Here is a 27716-nt window from a genome sequence, read left to right as displayed (position 1 = left end):
CTGTCTCAAAAAAAAAAAAAAAAAAGAAAACTGTGTTCTATATAACTACTATTGAGCATATAAGATTTTAGGCTTAAAAAATAATCAAAACCATTAAGCATGGAATAAAAAACCACAGATTATTCTGTAGACACATAATCTCTGAATACAAAATATGAGGCTGCCTTGGCCTTCTTAACACTATAAAACTTAAGTCATAGTTTTACCTTTCCCATAATTACCCTGGCCCTTTTCAATATGTGCTACCCTTAATAGGGAACATTCTATAAGCACCACTATCCTTCCATTTACTTTGATAGGTTCAACTAACTTTCTGCTTCTAATGTCCGAACCCAGATTTCCACACTGTTCTTGCACTGAACCATCTGTTCAATATTTAATGGCCCCAAGCATAACTATACTTAGATATCTGAACCACCTCAAACTCAAAATATCCAAACTAAACTCATCTCCAAACTCTTTCCCAACCCCATCCCCACAAAAACCAGCTCTCTGACAAAAAGGAAACATTACCAGTATCAGCCTCTCATTAATAGTACTGTGATTTTTTTCCTGCCACTTTAAAATTTTCTATAGTGTTAAAATAATCCTATATTATAATACATGACTAATACTTTGATCATCTAAAAAAGTTAATACAGAAAGAAATATTAATATAACAATGGATAAGTTTAACAGCAAGAAAAAGTGGTTCACTTTCCAGTACTGATTGAGAATCCCGAATCCAAAAATCCAAAATGTTCTAAAATCTGAAACTTTTTGAGTGCCAACATGACACTAATCAGTGGAAAATTTCACACCTGACCTCATGTGACAAGTTGTAGTCAAAATTTTGTTTCATGAACAAAATCATTTAAAATATTGTATAAAATTACCTTCAAGCTATGTGTATAAGGTGTATAGGAAACATAAATGAATTTCATGTTTAAACTTGGGTCCCATTCTCAAGATACCTCATTATATATATGCAAATATTACAAAATCTGAAAGACTCCTTAAAACACTTCTGGTCCCAAGCATTTTGGATAAGGGGTACTCAACCTGTAACAGTGAGTAAGATTATTAATACAAAAAAACTCCCATTGAGGAAAATTAGAAAAACATGGGAAGCTGGGTGGGGGGAGGGGGTGACTGAAAAATGTCAGACAATTTAAGAGGCAGTTAAGAATCAGTAGGCCAAGATCCAAGAGAAGGATATCAGAGAAGTGAGTTAGGTATGTGGGGCAGCTTTTCCCTTGGGGGCACCGAGAAGAGGCAGCTGAGAAGTGAAGCAGAGCTTTTCACAGCCTCACAAGGCAAGGGAGACAAAACTTAAAAGAGTTCAGATCCACCAAAGGTAGAAAGCATGGGAAATTCCATGCCCTTTGACATTCCAAAAGAATTCAGTAGAGAACCAGAAATCATTTTAAGGAGTGCACAAAAGTACACCAAATCTGGAAAATAAAATGGTAAACTACAGATCTGAAAAATACAGTAACCAAAATTAATATCCCAATGGATGGGCTTTAACAGCAGCAGATTTTATACACTGTAGTGAGAATTAGTTACCTGGAAGATAGATGAGAAGAATCCACACCAGATTAAAGCTCAGAAAGACAAAGGAATGGAAAACAGAGAAGAAATATAAAAGACAAAGCAAGAAAGTCTAACATACCAGTAAAGAGAAAGAATAGGTCAGAAGAAATGTTTGAAGAAATAATGATAGAGAATTTTCCCAAACTGACAAAAGATATCAAACCATAGATCCAAGTAGCCCAACAAAACTTAATAGGATAAATTTTTAAAAATTTACACCTAGTCACATTATAGTAAAAACTGCTAAAAGTCAAAGACAAAAAGAAAATCTTAAAAGCAGCCACACCCTTCCCACCAGCAAATGTTACTTTCAAAGGAGCAACAACTAGACTGATAGCTAACATCTCAACCATAGATACTAGAATGACCTTCAAAGAAATTTTTTAAAAAATAATCTACCAACTAGAATTCCATATCTAGTAAAAATGTTAATGAATGTAAACCCCTAATGAAATAACAGATCTAGGTGACGATCATCAATGGTCACTAACATCACAAAACAGATATAACAGGATATTTTATGCCTCTGATGGAAGCATGTATACCCCCCACCACCTATGAAGTATGCTTTCCAAAATACTGAATAGCATCCGATCATGCTGCTAAGTTTAAATGACAACTTTTAGGAAATACAGGGGTATAGGAAAATATTAAATAAAACTATGGATATGCAATCAGCATATTCCAGGATGTGGGGAACCCTATGTAGAACAAATAATCTGGTTTCTTCAGCAGTAACAAAAAGTAAAGAGGGGGGTCTATAGATTAAGAGATTCAAAAAGACATCAACCAAGTGTAATGTATAGATCTTGCTAGAATCCTGACTGGAAGAAATCAAAATACATGGATATGTATATGCATGTGTATATGTGTGTATGACAACTGAGGAAAATTGAGCACTGACTCAATATTTGGTTATATTAGGGAGTTACTAATATATTTTTAGATAGGATAACACGTGGTTATGGTTTTTTTAAAGCCCTTATGGTCTACAGACACATCTGAAATGCTAATGGATGAAATGTAATGCTTCTGAATCTGATACTTGCTTCATAACAATTCAGCAACAGTGGTATGGAAAAGATGGAACAAAAGTGGCCATAATTTGATAATTGTTGAAGCTGGGTAATTGCTACATGGGAGTTCATTATACTAAGCTCATAACTTTTGTGCAAATATAAGAGAGAAACACATTTAAACCATAAAGACACATTTATAGCTGAGGCTATAATTATAGGTGAAGCCATAACAATAACAAAGCAGATTTTAAGGCAAAAAAATATTATTGGAGATAAAAATGGACACTTCATAATGATAAAAAGTTGAACTTAACTGGAAGATGTAATAGTTCTAAATTTGTACCCACCTACTCATATGACCTCAAAAATATAAAGCAAAAATTGAAAGAACTACATGAATAAATAGAAAAAAAATCACAATCACAATGAGAGATTTTTTTCAATACAACCTTCTCAGTAACTGATAAAGTGAGCAGAACAGAAAACCAAAAACTAGCAAGAATATATTAGAGTGGATCAACAGAATTAACAAACTTGCTCTAATGAACAGATATAGAACCCTATATTCAACAAATACAAAATGCTGTCTTTTCAGACAGAGTATTTATCAAAACTGACTGTTTCGAGCCATAAATCGAATGCCAACAAATTCCAAAACACAATGCAATTAAGCTTGAAATGAATAGCAAAAATAGACTTTTAAAAATCATCAAATAGTTGGAAATTAAGAAATACAATCCTAAATAACCTAGGAGGAGGGCAAGGAAGAAAGCACAATTAAATTTAAAATATATTTAAACTAAATGTAATGAAAAATCTTTTTTCTCAGAACAGGTGGGATGCAGCAAAAGCAATGCTTAAAAGACATTTAGACATTTAAGCAAATATATCAGAAAAGAAAAAAGGTTCCAGATTATTAAGTATCCATCTCAAAAAGTTAGAAAAAGAACAGCAAATTGAACACAAAGTCAAAGGAAATAGGAATAAAAGTTAATGAAATAAAAAACACATATACAAAAGAGAAGATCAACAAAGCCAACAGTTGGTTCTTTGTAAAAACGATTAAAACAAATAAACATCAAATGAAACTGATCATGAAAGAAAAGAAAGCACGCACATACAGCCAATGTCAAGAACGAAAAGTGGGAATTGAGGACACAAGACAGGCCCTGTCCTTTGTAGACATCTTTGATGCCACATGGCTACATGAAACCTAGGAGGACCAGGAAAGACCTTAGGGATAGTACCTACACTGTGCTTTCGAAATTCTTTTCAGTAACTTAAAATCTTAAAGTCATGTTAAGTTAAAAAGTATAATCATAAAATGTCTGAGTCATTTATAAGGTAAAATACTAAAACATTAAAAATTGTTAAACATAAATTTAAGTTTATATACCTTGACATCTTATTTTTATATGATATAAAAAACTAAATATATTTAGGTGTGCTAATAAAAATTGGGATGTGATTAAAAAAAAGACTGAAAAGTGGGACATAAGTACAGATGCTGCAGACACTAAAACAGTTCATGAAAAGGATATTAAGGATAAATTTTTGCCAATAAAATGTGAAAGTTCAGATGAAATGGAAAAATTCATAGAAAAATATTATCATTATCAGAAAAATCTGAATAATCCTATAACTATGAAAGAAATTAAATATGTAATTTAAAACCATCCTACAAATAAAATTTCAAGTCCACATGGCTTTACCAGTAATTCTGTGAAACACATAAGGAAAAAATAATTATATTCCACAGATTTTTCCAGAGAATACAAAATATATGGTATACTCCCCAACTTATTTTATGAAGCCAACAAACCTTGATACCAAAACCTAACAAGGACATTTAGAAGAAGAAAATTTTCAGGCCAATAAGATTCACAAATGTGGATGTAAAAATCCTAAATAAAACAGCAGCAGATTGATCCACCAACATATAAAAAGGATAGTACATCTCCACCAAGTTGGGTTTAGACCAAGAACGGTAAGTTGATTTAACATTAAAATTTCAGCTGGGCACCGTGGCTCATGCCTGTAATCCTAGCACTTTGGGAAGCTGAGGCGGGAGGACTGCTTGAGGCCAAGAGTTCAAGACCAGCATAGGCAACAGAGCAAGACCCTATCTCTACAAAAAAAATTAGAAAAATTAGTCAGGTGTGGTAGCACGTGCCTATAGTTCTAGCTACTCAGGAAGCTGAAGCAGGAAGATCACTTGAGCCCACAAGTGTGAGGCTGCAGTGAGCTATGATCATGCCACTGCACTGCAGCCTACATGACAGAGCAAGACCCTATTTCAAAAGAAAGCTCATAAATTCCCATTCCTGTTGTCCCTGTCTTGAAGTATGTGTTCTCACTTCTGCTCAAGGCTGTTGCTTCCCAGAGAAATAAAACACTCCTTTCCAAATTTATGAAACTGGTCACTCTTCAGCTGACATGACTGACAACAAGGATGAGATCCGGGGATACCCACTGACATCCGTATGAGCCCACTGACAGCTCAGCTGTCTCCCCAATCTCGCTGAGAGGAATTAGGGTCAGTGCCACTGACAGAAAACAGTTTCCAACACTTATACTAAAAAGGCTCTCAGTGACCTGTGTGACCAGGACCTCAGGCCACATGAAGATGTCCAGCAGGATATTAGGTAATATACGGCATCCACAGAACTCATTTGGGCAAGGGAACAAGGCCTGTTCTAGCCCCCTTCCTTCTCTCCATCAGAACTCTGATGAAGTGTTCTGACAGTAGCCATAGAGACTATGGGTGGGGCTCTGATCACACCTCTTAACGATGGTTGGAGGTAATAGTGAAATAGTATTTCTTAGAGCCCAGGGTTGAGTTCAAATGGGAGAAGGGGATTAAAGTAAGATTTCTAGATAAGATGTATGCAAGAAAAAGAGGAGTTTAATATGCTAACCCAGAGATAATAAAACTAAATAAAAAAATTAAATTTCAATTTAATTCACATAAATGGGAGAAATCAGCAGAGTGGGGGAGAGAAATAAAAAGGAAAAACATACCATCTTAATAGATGCAGGAAAAATATTTGACCAAATTCAAGATCCATTCATGACTTTTAAAAAAACCTTTGCAAAATAATACATGAAAGGGAATTTTCTTTTACTTTTTATATACTGTTTCCCAAAAACAGTAGGGGAAAAACCTAGAATAAACATATCATATTTAAGGGTGAAATGTGAGACTGGAAACAAGGATGCCCACCATCACTATTTCTAGTCAACACTACACTGGAGGTTTTAGGCAGTACACTGTCAAGAAAAAGAAATAAAATGTATAAGACTGGGAAAGGAAGAAATAAAACTGTCATTTACATACAATGTACACAGAAAATCCAGAAGAATCTATAGATTATCAGAATAAACAAGAATTGTCAGGTTGCTAGACACAAAGTCAATATATAAAAAACAAAGTACATTTATATATATTTGCAACACATAACTGACAAATTGCTTTTACTCAGAATATATAAAGAATTCTCCAATCTATTTTTTAAAAGGAAAAAAAAAAACAACAGAAAAATGGGCAAGACATGGACAGGCACTTCATAAAAAAAGATGCAAATGGCCAATAAACATATGAAAGGATGTTTAACCCTATTACTCATCAGAGAAATATAAATTAAAGTCACAATGAGATACCTGAGATACCACTACTATCAGAAAAGCTAAAACATTACAAGACTGACAATACTAAGTGTTCATAAGAACATGGAACAACTGGAACTCTCAAACAAGGATAGCAGCAGTATAAACTGATACAACCACCCTGGAAAATTCTTAGGCATGATTCACTAGTATTAAATACATATATACACCCTACAACCTCACAATTTTACTGCAGGACATATACCCAATATAAATGTGTATATATGTGTACCAAGACATATATACCAAGACATGTGTACCAAGGGTATCAAAGAAATGTAAATTAAAACGAGATACCACTACACACCTATTAGAATGGACAAAATCCAGAATACCGACAACAACAAATGCTGGTAAGGATGTGGGTCAACAGGAACTCTCATCCACTGCAGGAAGGAATGCAGAATGGTACAGCCACTTTGGGAAACTGCTGGTTTCTTAAAAATTAAATATACTCTTTCCATAAGATCCAGCAATTGTACTCCTTGGTATTTACTCAAACGAGTGGAAAACTTATGACCCCCAAAAACCTGCACACAGATGTTTAGAGCAGCTTAATTCATAATTTCCAAAACTTAGAAGCAACCAAGATGCCCTTTAGTAGGTGAATAAAGTACTGTATATCTAGACAATGGAACATTATGAAGCATTAAAAAGAAATGAATTTGACAAAAAGACATGAAGAGACTTAAATGCATATTAAAAAGTGAAAGAAGCCAATCTGAAAAGGCTGTATACTATATGATTTCAACTATATGACCATTCTAAAAAAGGCAAAACTATGAAGACAGTAAAAAGATCAGTGGCCGCCAGGGGCTGGGGAAGGATGAATAGGCAGAGTACAGAGGATTTTTAAGACAGTGAAAATACTCTGTATGCTACCATAATGATGGATACATGCCATTATACACTTACTCCTCCAAACCCGCAGAATGTCAACACCAAAAGTGAACCCTAAAGTAAACTACAGACTTGGCGTGATTATGACGTGTCAGTGTAGGTTCGTGATTTGTAGCACTCTGATGGAGGATGTTGATAATAGAGGAGGCTGTGCATGTGTAGGGACAGTGGATATACTAAGGCTGTGGTCCCCAACCCCCGGGCCACGGACCAGTACCAGTCCATGGCCTGTTAGGAACCAGGCCGCACAGCTCGTGGTGGGGGTGGGGGGACTGCAAGTGAGCAAAGGTTTATCTGTATTTACAGTCACTGTCTCCCATCACCCCCGGATGGGATCGTCTAGATGCAGGAAAACAAGCTCAGGGCTCCCACTGATTCTTTATTATAGTGAGTTATATAATTATTTCATTATATATTACAATGTAATAATAATAAAAATGAAGTACACAATAAATGTCATGGATTGCATCAACCTGAAACCATCCCTACTCCCCTACGCCCAGTCCATGGAAAAACTGTCTTCCCTGAAACCAGTCCCTGGTGCCAAAAATGTTGGGGACCGCCGTACTAAGGGAAATCTCTGTGCTTTCCTCTCAATTTTGTTATGAACCTTAAACTACTCTAAAAAAAATAGTATTTAAAAATATTAGAAACAACCTAAATATCCATCAACAGTAGTAAATAGATTTGGATATATTTATATAATTTAATATAAACAGCATTATAAATGAACTATAGCTAAACTCAGAAATACAAATGAATCTCACAAACTGTATTAAAGAATAAGATTCAGACAAAAGAATATCTACCATATGAATGAAATGATGTATACTTCATACAAAGTTCAAAAAATAGATATAACTTCCTTTAACAGATGAAGGGACAAATTATGGTACATCCATAAATGGAATCCTACTCAACAGTAAAAAGGAATAGGGTGACTCTCAAAAAAATTATACTAAGTGAAACCAGCTGGACAATAATGTGTACTGTATGACTCGATTTATATAAAATTCTAGAAAATGCAAACAAACTAACCTAAGTGTCAGAAGCAAACCAGTTGCTCCTTAGGGATGGGGGATAGGGAAGAGCAAAAAGGAGGGATTACAAAGGAGATGATGAATATGTTCACTATTTTGATTGTGGTGATGGTTTTCAAAATGTATACATATATCGAAATGTATCAAATTATGCACCTCAAATATATGCAGTTTATTATAAGACAATTATACCTCAATAAAACTGTTAGAAGGAAGTGAGGAAGGGAAGAAGGGAGGAAAAAGGAAGAGTAGAAGGGAGAAGAGGAGGAAAGAGAGAAAGTCAGTCTAAATGACTGACTTAGGAAGTTATTTAACCTTTCTGACCCCAATTTTCTCATTTGTGAAATGGGATTTAGAATTTTGAGAGCAAATGAGATAAGGTAGTAAAGTCCTTCATGCAATAGTATATATTTAAAAGTCTACCTTTTTTCCCTTTCTTTCTCATTCACTCCTTCAATAAATGTGACTATTCTGTTGTACCAGGCTCTGTACCAGGCACTGGGATACAACAGTGATTGTCTCACAAGGGAACGTAAGAATAACAAAAATGAATAATTACAAAATTTTATAAATACTACAAATAGACATATTATATTGAGAGAGATTACAGTAAGTGTTTTTTACCTAGTCAGAGAGATGAGGAAAAATATCCATGGAGCAGCAAGCACATTGCTAAGCTCCAAAGAATAAGTAGGCATTAAATAGGTGAAGAGAAGAATAAGTATGTACAAAGCCAGGACTGGAAAAAGCCCGTCAAAAAAAATGACCAATATCTTTGAAGTAGAAAGAATAAAGAGGAACCTGTACATCATGTATTTCTTTGTAGTCTTTATAAAATTTTTTATTATTCATTTTTGTTATTTGTTTCTGTCTTCCCCTATGAAACAATATTCTGTTGTGTCCTAGCACCTAGCAGAGCCTGGCACAATAGGCTTGAAAGGTAGTCAGGGATTAGACAATGCAGGCCTATCTTAAGAGCAATGGGAAGCCCTTGAAATAGTTTAAACAGAAAATGTAACAAACTGATTTGTACTGTAGTTCAAAAAAAGCACTCCAATTACAGTACAGAGAGTAAGCTGCAGGAGAACAAGAGCGAATGTAGGCCAGGCGTTGTGGCTCACGCCTGTAATCCTAACACTCTGGGAGGCCGAGGCGGGTGGATCCCTCGAGTGCAGGAGTTCGAGACCAGCCTGAGCTGTAGTCCCAGCTACTCGGGAGGCTGAGGCAGTGGCAGTAGGATCATTTAAGCACAGGAGTTTGAGGCTGCTGTGAGCTAGGCTGATGCCACGGCACTCACTCTAGCCCGGGCAACAAAGTGAGACTCTCTCTCAAAAAAAAACAAAACAAAACAAAAGAAAAAAAAAAAAAAGAAAGAAACAATCTTTACTGAGGGCCTACCAAGTACCAAGCACTATACTAAGTACAGGAGATAGAGCAAAAAGACAAAATAAGCAAAAAAGATGAAAATCCCTGCCATTGTAGGGTTTATATTTTAGTGGAGAGAGACAGAAAAATAAATAAGTAAAATACCACTTATGTCAGATGGTTATAAGTACCATGAAGAAAAATAAAGTAGGGAAGGAAGAATGAAAGGAGGGGTTGTCTCACTGCCCATGGAATCAGAAAGGGCTAGCTAGATTTTGGGCAAAGAAAGGATGACTCAGGAATCCTGGACTCCTGATATGGTGACTGATATAAACAGGGCTAAAAGGCATAATGGTATCTGTCCTGATGGTGCCAAAGTAGACAATGAGAGTAGTGAGGTAAATGCTGGGGAAAAGGAAAAGGCTAGGGGATGCAGAGTTCTGGAGCCTCTCTTTTACTCCTGCCAATAACAATGTAGAAGCTAAGGTGGGGATGGCCTTATCCAGAGCACTTACAGCTTTTGGACTCCTCCTCGACTTTGGCAGAGAGGGGGAAACAAGAAGAGGACTGGTCTCATGTGAAATAGTTTATTCCCCAATTCCTACCAGTCTGTAAATTCCATGAAGGCAGAAGCTGTATCTTAACCACTATATTCCCATAATACAGACAAGTGTCTGGCACACAACAGACATGGGATATATATTATGGAAAGAATAAAAGAATAAGAGCCAGTTGTGGTGGTGCAACCCTTTAATTCCAGCTACTCAGGAAACTGAGGCAAGAGGATCACTTGAGCCTAGGAGTTTGAGACTAGATTGGCCAACATAGCAAGACTCTGTCTCGGAAAAATTAATTAATTTAAAAAATGAATTAAATAAACGAATGGAGTATTGTATGTAAAGGCAAAGTATCGCTATATTATCAAGGTAAAGATTTTAAATGTGTTCATATAAAAAATTACTAAGTGGGGCTAGACACAAAATAGCTTTAAGAAGTAGTACAGTAGCTTTGAATTCTGTTTGATTTTAAATCATAATCAAGTTATACTGATTTTTAATAGTGGTTTTTTGTTTGGTTTTTTTTGAGACAGAGTCTCATTCTGTTGCCCAGGCTAGAGTGCCATGGCATCAGCCAAGCTCACAGTAACCTCAAACTCCTGGGCTCAAGCAATCCTACTGCCTCAGCCTCCCGATCAGCTGGGACTACAGGCATGCGCCACCATGCCCGGCTAATTTTTTCTATAAATATTTTTAGTTGTCCAGATAATTTCTTTCTATTTTTAGTAGAGACAGGGTTTTGCTCTTGCTCAGGCTGGTCTCGGACTCCTAAGCTCAAACAATCCACCCACTTCGGCCTCCCAGAGTGCTAGGATTACAGGCGTGAGTCACCGTGCCCAGCCCTTTAATAGTGTTTAAATTGACTTATATTCTTTTTTTTTTTTTTTTTTTTTTGAGACAGAGTCTCACTCTGTTGCCCAGGCTAGAGTGAGTGCCGTGGCGTCAGCCTAGCTCACAGCAACCTCAAACTCCTGAGCTCAAGGAGCGATCCTCCTGTCTCAGCCTCCCAAGTAGCTGGGACTACAGGCATGCACCACCATGCCCGGCTAATTTTTTCTATATATATTTTTAGCTGTCCATATAATTCTTTCTATTTTTAGTAGAGATGGGGTCTCGCTCTTGCTCAGGCTGGTCTCGAACTCCTGAGCTCAAACGATCCGCCCACCTCGGCCTCCCAGAGTGCTAGGATTACATAAATTGACTTATATTCTAAGAGTCTTAAAGACAATCGCATTTTATAAATTTGTAAGATTTTAAAATATATACTTAGGACTATCTAAAATAAAAGTTATAAAATATATAATTAAACCAAAGTTCAAAAAACTTAGTTTTTCCAAATTATTTTTGCATTTTTGTTTAAAGAAATGTTCATATTTTCTCCTACAAAATTCCTGTTTTTAGTTGTATCCCTTGCTAGCACATTCAATGGAAAACATGTAGATAATATTTTCAAGCAGTAATTTGCAAATCAGGGGTTTAACAATGCCATTTAGTCACTATACAGCTCTCACGCACATAGATGACAGGTAACTACTACTTCAAAATATAATTGTATTGTACTTTTTAAAAGTGTGCTTTCATTACTTTATTCCAAATACAAATACAAATTTCTCATTTATATTCTAAAATTTAAATTACCATTAAGTTGTTAAACAAATTACTAATAAAAATACATACCTTTCTCTTACAAAATCTGCTAGTTCTTTTGTTGATATCTGTCCATGTTTCATATTATGATAGAGGACATCAAAGCCACTATTTTTTTCCCCCTAAAATTTAAAAAGATTTTTAGTTTAACAAAAAACAGATAAAAATGACTTGAGAATATAATAACCCTACACTAACTATATGAAATTCTTATGCTCAGGTGAGCTCTTTTTCCTTAATTCAGTGATTTTTATTTATGGTATTATTTTAAACTGTATCAAAGTTATAACCTGCTCTGATAAAGTTTACAATTTACTATATATACATATACATACATTCACACACATATGCACATACTCTATAATCACCCATGAGGGTACAATTAATGAAATTAAGTATGAAATTTTAGGGGATAATATGCACATAATTTACAAAAGATAAACATGGACCTTTTAAAACACATTACCAAATCCCATTTCAATTCTTTTAACAGACATTAAAGGATTCCTGATTATTTAACTCAGCAGAGTTTGTGCTTTAAAATAACTAAATCTTGATTTCAGAGTCAAGACAGTCCAGAGTCAAGTACTTGTCACATACTAATCATATAAGCATTGACCACCACAAAATACTTTACTATCATTATTCTTTCAGTAAACCTAACTTGAGAAGAGAGAAAAGGGATAAAATTTTAACAAAAGAGAAATAATAGGCTATTTGCTACTATTTGATTAAGGGGAAATTAATAGAACAATGTCACTATATAATCCTAGAAAACCTTAACTGCTGTTTATAAATTCTAAATTAGTAAAACATAACAAAGACAACAAACCTCAGTTTATTAGGTGAAATAATGAACAATCAATAAACTAAGCTTAACAGCTCTCTTTACAGTTAGTGGTTTTTATTTTTCTTCAGTGAAAATGAAACAATGAAGAATTGAATATATTTGCTGGACATAAAAGTGATAACATGACCAAGTGTTATGCAATCTGAAACCTGATTTTTTTTCCACAATTTACCAGTAACAGAAAACACAGGAACTTCTTGTTATGTCCAAGTGATCCCTAATAACCTCATCAGCTAATATAGCAAGCAATTAGTTTGTCATATACACAACAAATTAAAATGTCATATCTAGAATGAGATAATACAAACAATATCCTTAGCATTTTGAACAACCATTTCCATTTATCAAGAAGAATATAACATAAAGCCATAGTCTCTTGTGAATACAAATATTTCCATTTGGCTTCTGTACCTTTCCATGTTTAAGAAAAAGAAAATATTTATTATCTAACTTTAGCTTTTAATTTATGCTAAGTTTTTCAAACAAATTTATTCCACCCAAAATAAGAATATTCTTTGAGGTAACCATTATCACTTGTCTACAGCAAGCAAAAATAATATCATGCAAATCAGTAAATAAAATTACATATAGACAAAAAATGAAGGGCCTGAAATTCTCCAAGGGATTCTGTTACTTGACTATAATACGAAACTAGACATATCTGATTATACTACCCACCAAATCCTATAATATTGTCAAGAATCCTGAAATAAGCAAACAAAACCAGAAACAAACCTGAAATCTAAAACCATAAAATCCAAGGCTCTCGTGCCTTAAGGTTCTCACCTGACACCTACTAGTTCTCATGTGCATGTAATTCTAATAAGTCAGGTTACCTGTGTTCCCAAAGTGTATCACAAATACTTAAAGGGAAAATTAGAAAAGGTTTGGGAGTAAAGGGCTATCAAAAGGCACACAGACTATTAGAAGAAAGAAATTTACCCAAGCTTATAAAGGAATAAACAAAAAAATATCTTTTTTTAAAAAAGAGACAAGATGATGGCCATCAACTAATTGGGACAACAAGGTCCTGGGCATTTAACTGTTACAGTACTGTAAACATTAAGCAATTAAGAAAAGGTTAAATTACATTCAGCAATCTGCGTTCTGATTAAGAAGTCCTTGAAGGAATAAGCTATTTATTTGGGAAATTAAGATATCTGAACAGTATATTACTTAGGCATTTTCAGTAGAAGGAATGAGGTTCATTTGTTTTTTATACAATATAGTAATATTAATATAGTAACAGTAATATAGTATACCTTAGGAAACAGCACTAGCTACTCCAACTCTCAGGTCTTCATGTGGAAAAAAAGGAAAATTCATCCTAATAGGGCTTGTGATGCATAAGAGTTACTTAATAGTTAAACATAAACCCCCTGGATGATTACAAATCCATTTGTCATTTCTTCCTATTCGGGGATTCCTTAATTTTGAGGCCAAAAAATGTCACTACATCCCATCCCTTCCTCTCCCTTCCCTTCCCTTTCCTCTGCCCTGCCCTCTCCGTCCCCCTCCTCTCCCCTCCTCCCTCCCTTCTCTCCTTGCCTCCTCCCTTCCTTCCCTTCCTCCCCCCCCCTTCAGAGACAGGGTCTCTGTCACCCAAGCTGGAGTGCAGTGGCACAATCATAGCTCACTGCAACCTCAAATTCCTGTGCTCAAGTAATCTTCCTGCCTCAGCCTCCCAAGTATCTGGGACTGAGAGTGCACCACCAGATCAGGCTAATTTTTATTTTATTTTTTGGAGAGACAGGGTCTCACTGTGTTGCCCAGGCTGGTCATAAACTCCTGGCCTCAAGTGATCCTCTTACCTCAGCTTCCCAAAGTGCTGGTATTAGAGGCATGAGCCACCATCCCCAGCCAAGCAAGGAGAACTTGCTTTTCCTTGGCTAATTATAAAAACATAAAAGTACAAGTAACTTGACAATAAGCCTTTATTAACAAATTATGCCTAAAAGTGTCTTGTGGTCTTCAATGTTTTATTAAAAAACTGTAAATGTTCCTGCCCTTTGATCCAGCAATTCCATTTTTAGAATCTATACCACAAAAACACATATACAAAGATAAATATGGAAGAATATTCACTACAGTACTGTTTTTAATAGTGAAAAATCAGAAACTCAAAACATCCATAAACATTATTGGTTAAATAAATAAATGACACTATATCCTACAATGAAAAAGTGTTTTTTTAAAAGACTGTTGCAGTAAAAAAAAAAAAAAAAAAAAATGCAGATTTTTAAGTACTAATTTTAAAAATCTGCCCTAATATATTGTCAGTGGAAAAAACAAGCAGGGTGCAATTATTTATAATAGCCAAAAATAACCTTATGTTGGAAACAACCTAAATGTCTATCAACTGGTAAACAGACAAAATGAGGTACATCCATACAATAGAACACAACTCAACAATAAAAAGTAACAAACTAATGGCACATGCTACTACATGGATGAGCCTCATAAATATTTTGCTAAATGAAAGAAGCCAGAAACAAGAGGCCATATATGGTATAATTCCATTCATATGAAATGTCCAGAATAGCCAAATTTATAGCAAAAGAAAGTAGATTAGTGGTTTCCTATGGCTGAAAGTAGGAAAGAGCATTAACTGTAAATAAGCATAAGGGATCTAATTATTGGGGAGATAAAAATGTTCTAAAACTGATTTATGATGATGTCTGTACCACTCAGTAAAGTTACTAAAAATCAATGAATTGTGCACTTAAAATAAGTAGATTTTATGATATATAAAATATACTTCAATAAAGCTGTTTAAAAAAGGTACAAAACTGTATACATGACTCCATTTTCACTGAAAAAAGTAATGCTGCATATATACATATAGAAAAAGAATCTGAAGCTGTATACAGCAAAGTATTAACAGCACATTAGCTTTGGAAAGTGAGGTAATTAGCATAGATTAACTTTCTAATAAAAATTAGGAAAAAATAAGTAAGCCAAATGTTTAATACAGAAATAACAGAATTAAGAGCTACAATGACAATTTTAAAATGTCATCTTCTCCCAAGTGTGCTACAGTTGTTGACATAAAACCTTGATTATCAACGGCTATTTTTTCCATCTCAAATTTTTTATTATTCTTTTTTTATAACAGCTTTATTGAGATATAATTCACACACCATATAATTCACTCACTTTAAGTTACAATGCAATGATTTTTAAGATATTTATACAGGGTTGTGCAACCATCACCACAGTCAATTGGGGTGATGAATATTAGAACACTTTCCTGTGTTAAGTATTTAACAAACCTCTGCATAGATACTGCTATAGTTAGAAGTGTTCAGCTTACTTTTTTTAATCAATAAATTCTAGTTTTTACTGGCATTTATTATATAACCATGGACAAGTCACTGCAAAATATAACATTAACATGTTTGATATAGTCTCACTTTGTTCTGCCTTATCTGAAAAGCACCATAAAACATATAACTAATTCTAAAGCTTTTTTTTTCTTTTAAGAATAGACCCTATAGAAGTGAAAAATCTATAGAGATACCTTTGATGGGAATTCAAACAATATGCAATGACAGCTCTCCAGTGCCATTTTTGCTTTGAAAACTGCTAGAGGGAAGAGGATATGATACAGGCACACTTCATTTTACTGCACGTCACTTTACTGCACTTTGAAGATAACTGTAATTTTTACAAATTGAAGGTCTGTGGCAACCCTGTGTAGAACAAGTCTATCAGTGCCATTTTTCTAACAGCATGTGCTCACTTCATGTCTCTGTCAGCTTTCTTAGCAATAAAGGTTTTTTAAATTAAGGTAATACATTCAGACATAATGCTACTGCATACTTAATACTAGTGCAATGTAAATAGTATAGTATAAACAAAACTTTTATGTGCACTGGGAAACCAAAAAAATTGTGTGACTCAATTTATTGTGGTGATCTGGAACCAATCCTACAACATCTCCAAGATATGTCTGTACGTGCAAGCTGTTTTTCTACAGGTAAACAGGATGTTCAGCCACAAGTCACAACCTCTTTTGGTCACCATTCTGTACTGTATTTGTACAGCAGTTCCCCACTTATGCACAGGAGATACATTCCAAGACCCCCAGCTAATGCCTGAAACTTCAGAGATGGTACAGAATCCTCTATATACTATGTTTTTTCAAAATGATAACCAACACGGCTACTAAGTGACTAACAGGAGGGGAGCATATCCATAGATGCACTGGACAAAGGGATGATTCACATCCCAGGTGGGACAGTAAGAGATTTCTTCATGCTACTCAGAACGGTGTGCAATTTAAAACTTGTGAATTGTTTATTTCTGGAGTTTTCCATTTAATATGAATATTGTATTTTCAGATTACAGTTGACCTTGGGTAACCGAAACCAGGGAAAGAGAAGCTGTGGAGAAGGGAGGACTACTCTACATTGGAACTTTCAATCATGATCTCTAAAAGTATTTTGCAGAGCTATTGGCAAGATATTGCTAGAGCAGGAAATAGTGATTAAAATATGTAAAATGGGCACTGCTCAGCAATCAGAACTATTTGATACAGGTACAAAAGTGACGCAATCATATTTATTGGCTGACTGAAGGAAAGAAACCATATTACTTTTCAAAAAATTATTTTTCTCACCCCTCAGATACTCCTCTCTAATCTTTAAATTATAACTCACCTCTTCCACTTAGTTGAATCCTTAAAGCCACCTAAATAGATATTACATGGGCTCAGTAAAAAACACAAAAGCAGCAGTGGTGAAATAATCTTTTTTATTTTGGTATCTTTTGAATTTTCTGTAATAGTCTATAAATGAAAGTATTTTTCATTACTTTCAAAATGAAAAAAAACAGTGATTTCAGCTTTCTCAACTCTTCAATCTAGAAAGCTACTTTCTTAAATTGGCATCTTGTTCACATCAGTACTTACATCTCTAGTCCTAGTAACTCACAAGTGGAAAAAAAAATGGAAGTAATCAAAATGTCCAAAAGGCGAGTGGTTAAAAAAATTACAGCTTATCCATTCCATGGAAACCTATGTAGTCACCGAATGAGAAAAATGCCTGATGGTAAAATCATCTGAAAACATCAAGATACGGAACTATATGGTAGAACCCATCGTGAATGTTGTATTTCTAAAGAAAACCATAAGGATAGAGGGAGAGGCTACAGGTAATTTTTATTCTGTATTCTTCTGTATTTTGCCTATCACATAATGGTTATACTTAGAAAGGTAAATTGTCTTCACTTGAGGCTGTTTTTTCAACCAACTGAAAACTCACACTTCTTGGTTTCAAGGCACCACCACCACCAATTTGCTTTACTTATATAATATTATATCTTCCTAATTTTTTCCCTAAGGTCAAGCAATCATGCTTGTCATATCTCCCATAACTTTTACTCCTGTAGTTCCATCACAGAGCATGACTATCTCAACTTCATCACACAGGTTAACACTTTCCAATTTCATCCTTTCCGGCTATTCCAGCAACATGCTCCAGTGCCTTTGCCAATACAGTAGATTTAATTATAGGTCTCAGTTGCTGTTTTTGTTTCTCCCCACATCTGAGCAATTTATGCTTATCTTTATGGACCAGATTGCTACTTAACTTCTTCCAAATTTAACATTCATTAATTTTTCCACACTAAGAAAATCGAAAGCCAAGTCTTTATTCCCTTTCCTTCATAAGTCTTCATAACACCATATTTCCATTTGGATTTCTTCGGGTACTTTGGTTAACTGTTCTAGAATTATGATAACAGGAAGGATAATCTCAGGAGATACCCCCATGACTCAAAAAACTACTTCCAAAGGGCTTATCTTAACCAAATGTGCAGGACGATTCAAAGCATAACTGTTCTCCTATCCTTTGCTTAAATAATTTAAGTAGTTCTGAAAGGATTAGGGCATTTAGGATTTGGTGTGTAGAGCTAGAAAAGAATCCAGACATCAAAATTTTTATCCTTTCCAATGTCAATGTTCTCAAATCCTCCCTGAACTGCACTTCTGCAGACTAAATCAGTATCAGTTTTTCACTTCCAAATTTCTCCTATGTTTAAGGAAAAATACAAAACAAACAAATCACACACACACCCCCCAAAAATTCTAAAGGCCTCACAATAAAATTTAGTGTTATCTAAAATACTGTAATTTTATAATGTCTACCTGTCAAGTCTTCTTGAACCAAGTTAAGATGAATCTGTCATCTACATTTTTTTATAAGCTTGGCACAGTGAAAGCAATTTGGACATGGCTAACCTGCTAACAATTATACAATAATACCTTTTAATTTAGTGTATGTTATTTGCTCTTTTACATAGATTACCTCTAGAAAACTAGATAATAAATTTAAAATGGTGATTGCCTTTTAGGAGATCTTGACTGGCAAAAAAGAGGGAGATTTTATACTGTCTTCCCTTTTGTATCTTTTGAATATTAAATCATATAAAACTTACGAATCCATTAATGTAAAAAATAAACATTATACATATATATAGTTTTGGTCTATCATCTGATGGGATCAGTGCTAAGTAGGTATCCCAAACTGTATTTGGAAATATTATTAAAAAGTAACAAAAATATTATAACAAGTAACAAAAAGCCTATATTCTGGGTTTCTACGGTCACCTCAAATAATTTTTTAAAGATACATATTCTTAAATTTTCACGTGGATAAATAGCCCCAAAGAATGTATATATATATATATGTGTGTGTTAGTCTCTCATCTAGGATACTAAATTTAGATTAGATAATCAAGCAAAAATATAATGTTTTGCATTCCAAAGTCCTATTAATAGTAATCCTAGATTTTCAAAATACATTTTAATCTTCCCAGCTTATCCATGTGATGATAGATCAAATTTTAGATATATAACCAAGTGCTCCAATTTAATCTAAAGTATGACAAAACCAATGAAATCAACAAATGAAATGAGACTTCTGTACAGGTTAAACAGTAAGAGAAATAAGGAAAAACTTCAGGATAAAAATATCTAAGATAATTGTTGTTTGTTCATTTTTGATGTGCTGACTAGAGGTAACCTCTGGAAAAGTCACCTAACTAAAAATATCAGTTCATTACAACGTGATATATACTAAAGAATGCTATTTAGTGTCTTTGTGTAAATGCTTCGTATCTTACACAGATGGAAACTACTACGTAAAATGAAGTTTGAAAGGTATTCAACTCAAGTGTTTTGCTTACTTATTTTTCCCCCTTTAAAAATTATTACCTATGAAATTCATTCCTTTAATATTTTTGTACTGCTGAATTAAACAATCTAGGTTTACATAAAAATATAAAGCCATTTTAATTACTACGGTGCAACGTTGTTATAGATAATCTCAAGAATATTATAAACTAGTACTCAACTCTTCCTTTGAAAAAGATGTAGAGATATACTTCCTTACAATAATATTGGTCAATACTTTTTAAAGTTATGTAATCTTTTAAAGAACTAACAATTGTTTTTTAAATATTAAAGGCAATGGTGTGGATTTCTGCTATCAAAATTAATTTTGTTATCCAATTTTAATAGAAAAGAAAAACATTTTCAACTTGATTATCAATGGCACTATACTTTGTGGCAAAAACTGACTTATCAGCAACAAAACACCTTTTGTGTAGGAAGTTCTGAATACATTTTTTTCCTTGAAAGTACATTAAGTAAAGGAATTTTTAACTTAGCATATAGTTTTAATTGAGAAAAAACTATACTTAAGAAAAGGGATGTGCTGCTTTCAAAAGAGCTTGAAGAGAATTTCAGTGCGTGATTCAAACTTTCTTTTAATAAAATGCCATAACAAAAAGGTTTGTCTTTATATGCTCCTATGTGGGGGAAAATAATTAATAGGTTGTTTGGTTAGAAGCCTAAAACTTCAAAGGTTCCCATTACCTCACTTTGACAAGTATTTTTTTATTTATTTAACTGATGAAAATTGTACATATTTACCACGTACAACATGATGTTTTGCATTTTGACAAATTTTATTTCCTTTTAACAGTGCCACTTTAAACATTAAGGGGAAATAAAATTAATAAAATTTACGTATTTCAGGATCATTTATAAAATAATTCCTCCATGATCCTGAAATATGTATATTTTTAAGTTGTTTTAAACAGACAGCTATCAAATTCTCAGAAGCTGGTTAGTTAGTTTTTAGACTTTCCTAGCTCATTCAGCCTCCTCTGGAGCTTTTAAAGCTCCAATTTAGAGCTTTCAGCTCCATTTCCAGGCTGAGAAATAAAATAAAATGCAGCCTATTTTACCATTTGTTCTCAATAGTGGAAGTGAAGGCAAAGACTGAAACATAAATTAGATTTGGGGTTCTACCTAGATTTCAGATATCCAAATTTATTCCCATTCCTCTGCTAACAAGGACAAAGTAAGAGCACACAAAAATGTGTACAAAAATACTCAGAGAAACATTATTCGGAAGCATTATTCATAATAGGCTAAAACATGAAACAGGGATATGCTCAAAGCTCAATAAACAGAACATGAAACATAACTTTGTAACGTTAAGATGCAATTTGGAATTAAGTTAGTAAACTTAAAAAACATTCATGCATCAAAAATATGCAAAGCATTTATAAGAACCTCAAATTTTAAACGAAACTTTATAGAAGTGGGGGTTTTCTTGTTTTGTTTTGATTTTTTTGAGGTAGGGTCTTGCTTTGTTGCTCAACTGGAGTGCAATGCTGTGATCATAGCTTACTGTAACCTTGAACTCCCAGTCTCAAGCAATCCTCCTGCCTCAGCCTCCCAAATAGCTGGTACTATAGGCGTGCGCCAACACACCCAGGTAATTTTTAAATTTTTTGTAGAGACTAGGTCTCGCTATGTTGCCCAGGCTGATCTCAAACTCCCAGCCTCAAGCAATCCTCCTACCTCAGCCTTCCAAAGTGCTGGCATTACAGGCATGAGCCATTGCACCAGGCCTTTAAAAAGTTTTTATAAACTGCCATTGTAAAACATAATGCCTACAACTGACAGGCTAATCCTAAAATTCATATGGAAACAGAAGGGACCCAGAATAGTCAAAATAATCCTGAAAAAGAAGAAAAAAATCTGGAAGACTCACACTTCCTGATTCCAAACCAACTATACAAAGCTACAGTAATCTAAACAGTGTAGTACCGGCTCTCATAAGGCTAGACAATGGAACAGAATTGAAAAATCCGAAATAAACCCATACATCTCTGATCAACTGATGTTCAACAATGGTGTCATAATGTAATGAGGAAAGAGGTTTTCCAACAAATGGTGCTGGGGCTGGGCGAGGTGGCTTACACCTGTAATCCTAGCATTCTGGGAGGCCGAGGTGGAGAATCGCTCGAGGTCAGGATTTCGAGACCAGCCTGAGCAAGAGCGAGAACCCCCCCTGCCGTCTCTACTAAAAAATAGAAAGAAATTAATCAGACAACTAAAAATATATGGAAAAAATTAGCCGGGCATGGTGGCACATGCCTGTAGTCCCAGCTACTCGGGAAGCTGAGGCAGTAGGATTGCTTGAGCCCAAGAGTTTGAGTTTGCTGTGAGCTAGGCTGATGCCACGGCACTCTAGCCTGGGCAACGGAGTGAGACTCTGCCTCAAAAAAACAAAAAACAAAACAAAACAAACAAACAAAAAAATGGTGCCGGGACAACTGGATATCCATATGCAAAGAATGAAGTCGTACCCCTTCCTTGCTCACAAAAATTAACTTCAAAAGTATCATAGACCTAAACAGAAGAGCTAAAACTATTAAACTCTTGCAAGAAAACTTAGGAGTAAATCTTGGGTTAGGCAAAGGGCTTCTTCGATATAACAAAAGCACTAGTAATAGAAAAAATAGATAAGTTGGCCTTCACCAAGACTTCATTAAAATTAAAAACTTCTGTGTTACTTAATAATGACACCATCAAGAAAGTGAAATGACAGCCCACAAAATTGGATAAATAATTGCAAATCATACATCTGGTACGAAATGTATATCCAGAAGATAAAAATAGCTCAGTAATAAAAAGACAAATAGCCCAATTTAAAAATACGTATTGGATCTAAACAGACATTTCTCCAAAGAAAATGTAAAAAGGGGCAATAAGCACATGAAAAGATATTCAACATCATTAGCCATCAAAGAATGCAAAGCAAATCCACAATGAGATACTACTTCACATCCACCCATTGGAACATCATATCTTTTATAGTAAAAACGACAGATAACAAGTGTTGGTGAGCATGTGGAGAAACCAGAAACCGCAGGCATTGCTGGTGGGATCGTAAAATGCTGCAGCCGCTTTGAAAAGTCTGGCAGTTTCTCAAAATGTAAAACACAGAGCTACCATATGACCCAGCAATTCCATTCCCAAAAGAAATAAAAACATACGTTCACACAAAAACTTATACAAATGTTCATGGCAGTATTATTCATAATAACCAAAAAGTGAAAACAACCAAATGTCCATCACTGATGAATGGACAGATAAGATATGGAAAGGAATATCAGCTAGCCATAAAAAGGAATTGGTGTTGATACTTGCCAAAGCATGGATAAACCTTGGGGAACATTATGCTAAGCGAAAGCAGTCAGTCACAATGGTCCCATTTATAGGATTATGTCCAGACCAGACAAATCTACAGAGGCAGAAAGTAGATTAGTTGCCTAGGGCTGGGGCAGAAGGTAAATGGGGAGTGACTTCTAAAGGGTACAGGGATCCTTTCTGGGACGATGAAATTGTTCTAAAATTGATTGTGGTGATGTTTGCACAACTCTATGAACATATGAAAACCCCTGAATTGTACACTTTGAATGTATTATACGGAATGTGAACTGTATCTCAATAAAGTTGTTAAGAAAAAAAACCTACCTAACATCTATTATATAGGTTGCTTGTGGAAAACAAGAAAGTCAAGACAAATAACTACAAACTGATTTGATTACTAAGACATTTAGAATTAAGCATTCAAAATACACTGCTAACTGAAAGACACCTCCCTTTAAATATTTCTAAATCTCAACTAAAATGGGATTGCAGTACTTGCAACTGTCAGTATGTAAAAATGGGATTCATCCAAGATACCTGAGTACAAACGCGTTACTTTCCTGTACATGGCTGAACTGTACTTCCCATTACAACAAACAATAACTACAGAAAAACACTCTACAGGGAGACTCAGAAATTCTCAAAGAAGAATCTAATACTAAGAAGAAGGGGTGTGGAAAGAATGAGGAAGGGCACGGAGCAGCACAGAGGACTAGGGGGATGTCTCCGTGAATTTAAGCCCAAGGAGTTCAGTTACATTAAATTTAACTCGTTTACGCTTTGTGAACAGGCCCAGAGGCAAAGTCCTGGGCGCAGACCCACAAGCTGAGCTGCGAGGCTGAGAGGAAGTGCTTATCCAGCCCAACCCTGCACGGGATTTCGTGTGGAAACGGTGGGGGCAAAGGGACTCAGATGGGGGCCAGCGGTGCGGGACGCCGGCGAGCCCCTCCGTCTGGCGCTCCCAAGCAGCGCGTAGCGGGAGGCGGCCGCGCCGCGGGCCCGTCCTCCGAGTCCGAGCCACCGCGCACGCCCCGCACGGAGAGCGCCTGGCGCCGCCGGTGGGGCTGGGTCCCGTCTCCCGCCCCATCCGGCGCTTTGTCCCAGCCCTGGCGGCCCACGGCCCCTCAGCGGCCCCGCCGCGGGCTCCTGGGCCGTGCTGACAGCCCCCGCCGCCAGGAGGGCTGCGAGCCCGGGAGTCCGTATCGGCCAGAGACCCGTCGCCCGCCGGACTTCAGCCAGGCGGGACCCAGCAGGCGGCGGTCCGAGGACGCTCGCCCTGCCCGAAGAGCCGCCGCCGCCGCTGCCGCTCGAAGCGCACGCAGGCCGGGGTCAGGCGCCGAAAGCTCTGGACTCCGAAACTCACTATTTCTAACATCCTTCGCTTACCCAAAAATTCTCGACAAAATACGCCATGACCATCGTGCCGCCGCCGCGCCGGGTTCCGCGTCCGCGCCCGCCCGCCGCTGTGTAAACACTGCCCGGCCCCCACGGCGCCCCCGCCTTCGCCGCCGCCGCCGCCGCCGCCTTCTTCCCAGAGACTGGCCCGCACCCTCCAGGGCGCATGCGCCACCTAGCGGCTGCCGCCGCGGGGCGAACACACTTAGACGCCACGGCCTCGGTGCGCGCATGCGCCCCGGGCCCCATTCCCGGGTTTTGGTTGTCCTCTCCCTAGCCCGGGCGGGGTTAGGTTGAGTGTTCTCTTAGGAATGGTGGAGAACCGGGTCCCTGAGGCGTCATCGGGGAGACTGTCCGCACCGTTTGCGGTGAGACGGGCACTGGCGGAGGGAAGATCCCAGCGGCAGTGGAGTCGGCAGGCTGGCTGCCCACTCGCTTCCTTCACACCGGACTTGCTTCCCGGCCTTCGAGGATTTCGAACGGACCAAAGTCTGGGCAAGCTGGCATGGTGGAAACTTGGCCGCTGGCCATCCAGAGGAGGCTCTGAGAAACCTTTGGTCAACAGGGTGCCTCTCCTTTACAGGGAACTAAGAACCAAAACAAAACTTTCCGAGGCCGGAAAGGGAGGAAACGCCCAGTGTCGCCTGAGCGCCCTGGAAGCTGCGCGAGACCCAGGCACGGAGTCCGGCCCTAGCCGCTGACCTCTAGCACGCCCGGAGCAAACCAGCCGGGACGGACGGCTGGGCGGCCGAGGGCAAGAACGCGACCTGAAACCAACGAACTTCCCGACCCCGGCCTTAAAAAAAAAAGTCTTCTCCAGGACTTGTTCATAAAGTCCATGGTTCTCTTAGCAACTCAATACATTTTGGAAAAAGAAACAAGTCTTAACACGCCTCGGCCTAATAGAGAAACTAAATCCCCTTCTCATGCCTTGCTTTCCAAAGGTTAAAAAAAAAAAGTTAAACTCTTGTAAAGGTCTGAAGTTCACTGTCACCAGGTCAGCTAGGTCTAAAATCTGCAGTTCTTGAAGCCAAGCCTACAAATAGATTCAGTGTAGTTTTTTTTTTTTTTTTAAGACAGAGTCCCGCTGTGTCACCCTGGCTAGAGTGCCATGGCGTCAGCCTAGCCCACAGCAAGCTCAAACTCTTGGGCTCAAGCAATCCTTGTGCCTGAGCCCCCCCCCCCCCCCCAAAGTAGCTGGGACTACGGGCATGTGCCACCATGCCCGGCTAATTTTTTCTATATATTTTTAGTTGTCTAGCTAATTTCTTTTTACTTTTTAGTAGAGACGGGGGGGGGGGGGGGGTCTCGCTCTTGCTCACGCTGGTCTCGAACTCCTGACCTCGAGCGAACCTCCCGCCTCGGCCTTCCAGAGTGCTAGGATTATAGGATTACAGGCGTGAGCCACTGTGCCCGGCCCTCAAATCTTGTGACTTCAGACATAATGAACACTAAAAAATAACACTGTTTGTGAAAAATTATTTTCATTCTCAAAAGCAAAAACCATGTGCCTTTCATGTGAATGAAACTGTAAAGTTCTTATTGAATAGGGAATAATTGGATAATGGTATTGTGGTCATATCTTTTTAAGAATATCTTTTAGAAATATATAGAATGCAATAAGACATCTTGGATTTGCTCAAAAATCATTCATCTATACTTTCCTGCAATGAGTAAGGGTATAGATGAAACAAGATTGGCCATGAATTGATAATTATTGCCGCTGGGTAATGGAAACATGGTTGTTCACTATACTAATTCTCTCTTTTATGCATATGTATTTAGCTATTTACTTTCTTTAAAAAGTCTTCATAACACTGTTATTTAAACCTAGTTTTGGGGAAAGTCAGATTTGTAGTAGAAATATGCTACAGTTCTCTAAACTATCAATCTAGCTCAATTTTTCTTGATGCTGAAAGAATTCTAAAAAAAAAAAAACCTCAGCCATGTAGATCCCCTACAAATAAGTTTGGCATTAAATTCCTATTATCACTAAACACTACCCCCCTTAGATCTGGGCAAGAGAGAGACAGATCCCTATCCTGGACTCCATGCGTTAAAGGACCTTAACATCACACACACACATTAATTTATTAAAAAATACATGGTGCTTCCACCACTTGTGCTGTGATACTAAATAGTGGCCCACACCATACAGTCCCTCTCCTGTGAACAACACTATTCAGGACCCAGGGAAACTCTTCTTCATATCTCTTGCCTTATGCCCTCAAACAAAAGGTGGACTCCAAATGCAGTGAAAATGTGTGGGTAGTATGGCTGTCCATATCAGAGATAGACTGCTTTGGAGTTTGGGCAGAATCTGAGCGGTAGAAGTGCTTAGGTAAGAGAGAAGACAAATTAGTTAATTTGTCAAATACTTCATCTCATCTTGAATGCTCTAGATTCTTGCATGACAAAACACAGTATTGTTTCCCAGTAGTGTAAAGATTTTCCTTAGTGTTCCAATTTGTGGTTACAGCAGTTTAGCATAGTATTCACAGTAGTTGCACATGATACATTGGCCTCCATTTGAACTCTTGCCTCTTGCCCCATAAAATTTAGGGCTACGTCTGGCATGAAGATAAATATTCTATGTATTTCAGGTATTTGCAAGGTTCATTAGGGCCAAAACACCATCTGCTGTAATTGCCTGGTATTTAAGGTGTGGAACTTTATAGTAAACAGTGATTAAGGTGACTAAATTTCAGACAAGATGGTGTTGTATAGGAAGAATGTGGGTGATATCAACCTCCTTCTGTCCTCTCAAGTGAGGTTTCCAGGGATGCACATGTGCTCTGGCAGAGCATAGATAAAGCCCTGAGTCGGTAGCTCACTCATGTGCCTTAAAATATTTGTGCCACACATGCTTAGCCCTTGCTTATCCAAATAAAAACCGACATAGATAACAAGAGTGTACAACTCACTGCCTATAATACTTGTCACTTCATAGTCACTCAGTAAATGTTCAGTGAAAGAATGAATGAATGATTAAGCCTATCATCGAAATGTCAAGGTGGGTTGATCTCAAGATAGTGAGTTATATCAACTGATTGTTCACAGTCCTTGTTCTACTCCTTGTTCTACTCTTTCCCTCCTTCTCACTACTGCACTTGACTAGTCTTTTAAAAAATTAAAGTAAAATCATTTTTAAAAAAGAAATATCAAGGTGGTTGAGACCTTGGACATGGA

At 36.8% G+C, this 27716-nt stretch overlaps 1 protein-coding gene across 2 annotated transcripts in view; it reads right to left on the bottom strand.

Moving 5' to 3' along the window:
* The window catches only part of FCHO2 (FCH and mu domain containing endocytic adaptor 2), a 109473-nt gene extending 84826 nt beyond the window's left edge, over window positions 1-24647 (bottom strand). Inside the window, exons 1-2 of one of the 2 annotated variants that reach the window (XM_069492779.1) lie at window positions 24519-24647; window positions 11800-11891 (exon numbers count right to left, since the gene is read on the bottom strand). In XM_069492779.1, coding sequence (XP_069348880.1) covers window positions 11800-11891; window positions 24519-24551 — 125 coding nt within the window. In that variant the 5' untranslated portion in view covers window positions 24552-24647. The remainder of the gene's footprint in view (window positions 1-11799; window positions 11892-24518) is intronic. The other variant, XM_069492778.1, reaches the window with a different exon arrangement.
* Between the last annotated feature and the right edge of the window lie 3069 nt (window positions 24648-27716).

Source organism: Eulemur rufifrons, chromosome 17 (genome assembly GCF_041146395.1).
Source record: "Eulemur rufifrons isolate Redbay chromosome 17, OSU_ERuf_1, whole genome shotgun sequence".
Taxonomy (NCBI): domain Eukaryota; kingdom Metazoa; phylum Chordata; class Mammalia; order Primates; family Lemuridae; genus Eulemur; species Eulemur rufifrons.
The sequence above is the reverse complement of the archived record's forward strand: the minus strand, read 5'-3'. Positions and strand labels throughout refer to the sequence as shown.